Here is a 7,595-nt window from a genome sequence, read left to right on the forward strand (position 1 = left end):
TAAATAATCTAATTGCTTACATCGTTAGGGAAGCTCAAATAAATTGTTGAATATAATACACATCTTTATATATATGTGTGTGTGTGTGTGTGTGTGTGTGTGTGTGTGTGTGTGTGTGTGTGTGTATGGGTACGAATGATATGCTTTGGCAGCGTTATCATTTTCAGCAATGTAAAACGTTCGTAGCGCGTTATCTTTTATTATACTTTACGATACCATCGATCGTCAATCATTCTGTCGCGAATGCCAATTACGTTCAGAGGACGCTCCCGGTTAGAGGTTTCCCGCATGTCGATTAATTATAACGATACCCGGCGTAGACGAGTGAAATATCGGTGATATTAGCGCATTCGTATGCGACGTATAAAGTCGGATAAAGTCGCCGGAGATTATATACGTGGACCTTCGCGCGCCAGCGAACTTACTGGCAGCGTGACGACTCGCAAGTCATTCAGCATTCCTGTTACGGCGAACTTGGAGCCGTGCGCTCGGTTCTCCGCGGTCCTTTTAGCCGGCAGCCAACGTTGGTCCCAAAAGGACCGAAACGCGAAGCCGGTCCCGGTCAGCCAGTTCGCACAGGCACTCACATACGCTTCGAGAGCTACCATGAAGAGTAAACGCGATACGAAATACGGAGAACGCGTTTATTCACGTCACGAAACCAGCAATATAGTGACAGTTATTGCCACTTGGAACAATGCGCGTAGAAAAACGATGATATTTAATGTTTTCTGTTAGGCACGTACCGGAGCGAATAGAACAGTAAAAATAAGTCTGATGACTCTTCTAACTGTTTAGCAATTTAGAAATCAGAAGTATTTGAAATCCGTTAAGTATTTAAAATGAATGAAATATACATTAATCTTGTTGTAATACGTTAAATAGATATATTGTTCCTGTCGAATATCGAATATCCTCATTCCATTCGTAACATATGATATATTAATTTATTAATATGATTAATTAGCCTTTATATCCTGCATTATCGATAATTATGTTTCCACAACCTGTTCATTGCTAGTAATAATCTACTTTCGCTATCTTTCAAAAACCAGATTTTCATAGATTTGTATTATAAATTAATTTTATTTGAATAATTTTAATTCCTTACCGGTGACACTGTCGTTTGAGTTCTCGCCGAATGCTGCTGCGCGTACGAATGAAGCGCAACGCACCGCTGCCGAGGGAGCTCGCGCGTTTTTCTCCCTTTTCGACGGTTGACAACCACTGGTCCGACTGCAGGCTGTTCTGCACACCGTCATCCATATCTGTCGCACCCTGGATCCGACCGCGTCGGAAGCCTACGCCAAGATTGTTCTGCCACGGTTTGCGATCCTCACGGTCTCTCGGAATTCGCTGCGCCGCATGCGGTATTGCGTATACCGAGCGCGAAGAAGCATTCGCGTTAGCACCACGACGTACTTTGTCGATCGCCGTAGCCACACAGTGTGTAACAGCCTTTAACCTCTAACGGATCGGTCAAGCCTTCCCGCGACGTCGCCGAGAAAAGTCTCTTCCGATTAAACGCCGCGCCGTGCCAAGAAAAGTAAAACGCCGATCGCTACCACTCGATAATGTTCTCTCTCCGTTTAGCCACGATCGCTAATCAATTTATCGTACCCTCTCGAAAAATCGCCGTATCGGAACCTTTCCTTTATCGACAGTTATACTTATTTAATGATCCTCCACGTCGAAGGGCACACAGCGCTGCGCCTCGACCGAGACCGCGGGCCCTCCAGCTCTCTCAGAGGTGATACACCGTCAGGAATATCATGTTCGACGGGAAAATTCTACCCACACGCTCAAGGCATTGTCGTAAATATGGAAAATGAATATCCGTTAAACAACCGGTCCTTACATTGTTTACGAGCGCGATCAACCCGACGGTCGATTACATAACGGCCAACGTTGTACGTGCGCATGCACGCTCGTAGTTCCTCGCGAACGTGTGTGTTGAACTGGTCCTTCCTGGTCCCACCGGTTGACTTCAACCAAACGACGATGGACCGAGGCTATCTTGCCTCCAACGCGTCTTCACTTAATTTCGATAAACATAAATGAAAATCTGTTTCTGATAATTTGGAACCACTGTGCATCTTTCAATACGTTTAAACTATTTTTATGTTACGGAAATCTTCGTTTCAAGTCGATTTTTCAAAAAAATAGTCAGACTAAATGCTAAATTTTGTTTGCAATACTATAACATTTTTGCAACTTATATCTTTACGTAATTATTCCCATTTAATTTTTTAATGCACTCGATGTTTACGTTAGATGCGTCATAGTTGTTTGTTACTACTTTTGTTACGATTCTAAAATAAATTGTTTAATGCGGCCATTCGCAAACAGCTTGTCACGGTGATACATGAAGTCCTCTCAGCGTTTACAAATTTGTGTCACAGCATGCTTCACGGTGTTTTCAATAAACAGGGGGTGTCGAAGAGGAAGCTCACGCACTTTCCTGAAACCGGTGTCTCCAGTCAGTCGGGCAACCGGTCCATCACTTGCCGCTCAAGAGCGGGAACTCCGCGTCGATTCTTCATAGCCTTTGTAGTCTCTCATGTGAAATTCATACGCGGCACTGTAATATACCTGTCGATTACCACCGTATAATCAAACTGAGATCCCGCTCAAGGATGTTCAAAGTGTGACGCAACTGCCGGGCCGAAGTCGAGTACCGGCGTCGAAGCGCCGGTTTACCGTTCACGTACGCGGTACCAGGAGCAAATGGGCCTCCAGTGGTAGCGCTCTGAAGCGACACCTGTGAAGAGACGCTACCCTCTTCTTCTTCCTCTCGAACCTTCGTTCACAGGCGCCCTCCGAGCCAAGCTCGCTTTCTTCCTCCTCCTTTTCTTCTTCGTCTTCGTCTTCTTCTTCTTCTTTCTTTCTTTCTTTCTTTTCTTCTTCTTCCTCCGTTTCGATCCCACTTCTCGTGATAACAATGAGGTTACGAGTACCCTGTCGATATAATGGCGGCGATAGAGGTACACACCGTGCGATTAAGAATATCCGTAAAGGATCGAGTCGAATGATTAGAGGATAGAAAATTAATAGCACGACTTGTCTTCTCGCAAGTCTTAATTCGCGCCGTGTCAATTTGCCACGAGTACACTCACGTCGCGTATAAGCGTGTTAATAACAACGACATAACAAATGCACTGACAATCAGCATCGTTGTGTCTCGGGCGCACCAAAATGTACATTTCGTTAGTAATTGCATCTTACGTATTTGGAGAGACGTCGTTAAGCCGAGAAGTATTATGAAAAAAAGTAAGGGAGGGGGAGGGGAAAGAAACGTAATGGCTGTGAGTTCGAGACATCGAGTCACGGCCACGTAATAAAAGCACGTAGGGTCCGTGCGGCGCGCCGAGAGAAACTGTTCGGTATTCTCTCTTCTCTCCGGCTCTCCTAACCGATCTCGGGTTCGAGTCGCTTCGGGTTGGCTTTCTTGTTCTCCGGTCCTCTACTCGTCGCCGTAGAGTCGCTAGATACCACCGCGAGTTCCTATACTCTTTACCCGATGATCACGTCGGCTCGACGACAATAACAACGCAGGTAACGAGCTCGGGTCTCAACTACGCTCCGACACATCCTTTCTAGACTTTCTCGATTTGAAGCGCTACAACTCTTTCGAGATCATTCTAAAGAAATGTCAAGACAAATTTTCATTTTTTAGACTTATAAATTGGCTGGGGTGATTTTTTTCACAATAAATTCTTTACATTTTTATTTTAAATGTGCTTATTAGCGTCAGTATTATTAAATTGCTTATCAATTTAATTTGTGATATTATATACTCTAGCTTAGGGCTGTATTTCAAGACCGACAAAGAATAGGTACGCAGTTTACGTAAATTAAAAATTATAAGATTCACGCAGAAAATATTATTAGGCATCAAGATCCATTGTGATCGAATATAAGCTTCTTCGTTTTATGTGTGTTGAACATAATTATAAAAAAAATATAATTTGCACTCCTTAGGCAACCGTAGAAAATAATACTTTATTAATTGCCTCGATTATTCATTGATTTTGCAAGGATCGAGCTTATTTATTATTGTTATTAATTGTAACCGATCGTTCTGGGAGGAACGGGAGTGCGTAACATCGATCATTGTACGTTTTATCTGATTTTTGCGCTTTTGTATTATGACGTGGAAGACTTACGGCTGGTTTATATACAATTTGCATCATGATAATATCAACCGAGGGGCCGGAAACGATAATTCGTTGGGTGGATGAGCTACGTCAGCTCGTATCTCTTCGCTCTCGCGCTCGCCCGCGTTTTCCTTTTCGACGTGATCCAGTGGGATGCACCTGCGTAATTACTAGCCTCGTAGTAATAACGTAATGGCAACAATGTAGTGGCAAATAGTTATACTAGTGGGTAAAACGATTCCGTTGCGTTATGACACTTTAATGCAACATAAAATGCACACAAAAATATCGTACTGTCATTCGCAATTAATAAGAGCTTTATAGCTGTTTGCATCAGTTATTACCAAATGACAATATAGAGCAAACCGTATCTAATCATTTTTCTGAAATTTTTAAAAAATGAAATAGATAATTATCGAGTTTTAATAATTAATTTTAAGCTGACGTCATCTGCATCAGGTTTATAACAGTCAGTTTCTATTTTCCTCTATGTTTGTTGTCATTATCTCAGCATGTGCACCATTGCTCATTGAAAATGATTGAAACTGTCTGAACACGGGAGCAATCTTGGAAATGATAATCATCTAGTCCGACTAATCATTCATAAGACCGAAACTGCATTTCCGCATAGAGTACGGTAAAATGTAACATAGCGAATGAGTTCGAGAATTTAAATACAATTAAGAAGAAATCAAAGATATATTTCTTTATTGCTTCTAAGTAGTTTCATATTATGTTCGACTACAATAAACATATGAAATTATTTTTTCTTGAATTTAATGCATTATTTCTGAATTATCAATCGAAAATTAAACTATATTGTTGACGTGTGTATATTAGAAAAAATTTGTTTTAGTAGATATTCTCGTATATTACTTCAATCTTTAGATAAAACATCTCAGATGTACTTACATAATGCAAATTAAAATTCCTTTGACTCTGTTTCCGTCTATTTCTTGAATTTTTGGTAAAGGTGTGTCTTTAAGAATGTAGTGTCCTCGTTGTTTGCCAATCTCGAAGCGCACGAACAGCAAGAAGTGGCGACCAAAAGGAGAACGAACGCATTCGACGGTGAAAACGGATGAGTAACGGCCCCCGACAGCCCCGAAGACTGCAAGCACATTGCAAGTCGATCTCAGGGCCAGCGAGTATGGCGAACCACTCGGTCCGCACACGGATGGATCCCGCATGCACGGGGAAAGGGTCATGGTCATGAGCAAGGTCGTGCTCGCGATTGTGCGCACGATACTTAATGCATAGTGCTCGCGAACGAAGATAATGGGACCTACGAATTTCTCGATGCTGTCTTGCCGGGCCTCTCTTCGTTCGCTCCAAAGTGTACACTCCACAGACTACAGAGATGCAATTACCCGACTTCATCGCGGTCGGTTGCCTATCGGACGCGAACAAATTGAAAGAAAACATCCGGTATTATTTTCATCGGGGCAGAGCGTGCGGCTACCCGGCACAGACGAAGCGATATCCGATATCGCCGCGAAAAATCATCATCGTGATTGCATATGTATATAGAAGCGCCGATTGGAGCGATGCCCAGCTTCGGCTATATAAGGTTCGCCAGGTGAAATTACCTATTTGATGATAATATCAACTAAATAGCAATCGGAGTCTTAGCAGGGCTGGATGTGGGATGGCCACATCTACGGGCTTAGTGGTCCCCTTTTCGCGCAAAGTAGCATCACCGTAGAAAGAAACGATCATTTGTTAAATGGCATCGTACTGTGCTATTAAGTAAGAGCGCGCTGTTATTATCGAACCCGGTATCTCAAAATTCCAACTATGGTTATCTCTTTCAGAATAACTATATACTAATAATATAATGGCGAAAGTAATAATGCATTGTGAGCATAACAGTGTGTTACCTAGTCATATATGGATCTATAATCTTGCATTGTAATCAACGATAAACATATCAAATTATAAATTTTTATCAGAGTATTTATAATTTATATATATATAAAATGTAAACACACATTATTTATATAAGGTAAAACATATATATTATGTTATAGTATTTTCACAATGATTGAATTTTGCCAATTAATTAATTAATTAATTAAACATTAGTTAGGGAAATAAGTTGCAAAATTTAATTATTATAAAGATTCATTTACATTGTTTGTGTGTAAAGTGAAATAAATTTAATTTGGATCAGTATAAATTTAATCAAACTTATACTGAGAAAAAAAGTCGAAATTTGCAAATGTTACATCTGACATTTTCTTGGATATTTTTGGTTATTAAAAAATGTGATTCTGATGACGAAATATACATTTTTGTGAAATATGTATATCTTATGAATTATAAAAAAAAATAATTATTTATTTGCTAGGAATAAACTTTTATTAATAGTATTTAAATAAGAATTTATTTCAATGAAACAAACATTACATTCACAAATAAATTTTTAAATAGATACCTTTTTCCCGGTAAATACGAAAAAGAATACAGAATCGGTTTGGTAATATCTTCAATATCATCGAAATTGGAATTCTCAACAGTGTGATTATAATATTTTGTTATCTGCTCGCTTCAACGTTGCAATGATTATGTCGTCACTCCGCACGTCATTATTTCCGCGAGCATTATAATAGCGGACTCCGTTTACTTTTTGTTACAAAACGACGTAGACGCGAGGAGGTAAAACTAAATGCATCGCGCGTGCTTTCTTAAGAGAAGACCTGGGTTAAAAAGGGTCGCGCGGTGCTTTTGTCCGAGAGTGAATCGTCTGTATACGAGCTCAGCCAGCTCTAGCTCTGCTCCATTGAATCACCGAGCGTAATTATGCGGAGTCGTGGAGAGCGCGTATCGATCACTTCGTGGTGCATGCCTGACAATGGACGAGCGAGCGGCGGTTCATTAACCGTTCGATTAAAGCAGCATGTGCATCCGCAGTATCCATCCAGATATCCATTGGATGAGAACGGCTGTCATCGAGAATCACTCCTGGTGTACACACGACGGGGTACTTAAATCGATGATCATCGCCAACTCTGCTAAAATTTTTACGTTCGCGTTATTCGCCATGAGAAACAACCATGAAAATATGTATCGGTCAATAGCGAGGCACAATGACGATGCAAAAGCTTCCTCCTACTGACGCCTGATGATCCCAGAACAGTTACAATTCATTATCTCTGTCTCTCTCTCTCTCTCGCACGTATCAAGAGATCGATTCGAGCGTATTTGAAAGTCTCACGATGACCTTGGTACTTTTTCTTAAATAAGAAGAGGCATTAAGAGGACACGTCATCCAAGATTAACCGCAATCGGTGCGTGCGTAATGTCAGGTATAACGGACGTCGTGCTGTAGCTATTACGAGTGCATCATCTCGCGCGTGAGGAACGCAGGTGTGGAAACTTGTAACCCAATTATAATTTAGATACGTACACGCGGGGGGTACGATCGACCAAGCCAGT

At 41.1% G+C, this 7,595-nt stretch overlaps 1 protein-coding gene across 1 annotated transcript in view; it reads right to left on the minus strand.

Moving 5' to 3' along the window:
- LOC147907199 (uncharacterized) overlaps window positions 1–2,728 on the minus strand; it is a 76,227-nt gene extending 73,499 nt beyond the window's left edge. Inside the window, exon 1 of the mRNA XM_087413717.1 lies at window positions 1,112–2,728. Coding sequence (XP_087269843.1) covers window positions 1,112–1,266 — 155 coding nt within the window. The 5' untranslated portion in view covers window positions 1,267–2,728. The remainder of the gene's footprint in view (window positions 1–1,111) is intronic.
- Between the last annotated feature and the right edge of the window lie 4,867 nt (window positions 2,729–7,595).

This window comes from Acromyrmex echinatior, chromosome 15 (assembly GCF_024713525.1).
Source record: "Acromyrmex echinatior isolate Ae372 chromosome 15, ASM2471352v2, whole genome shotgun sequence".
NCBI lineage: Eukaryota > Metazoa > Arthropoda > Insecta > Hymenoptera > Formicidae > Acromyrmex > Acromyrmex echinatior.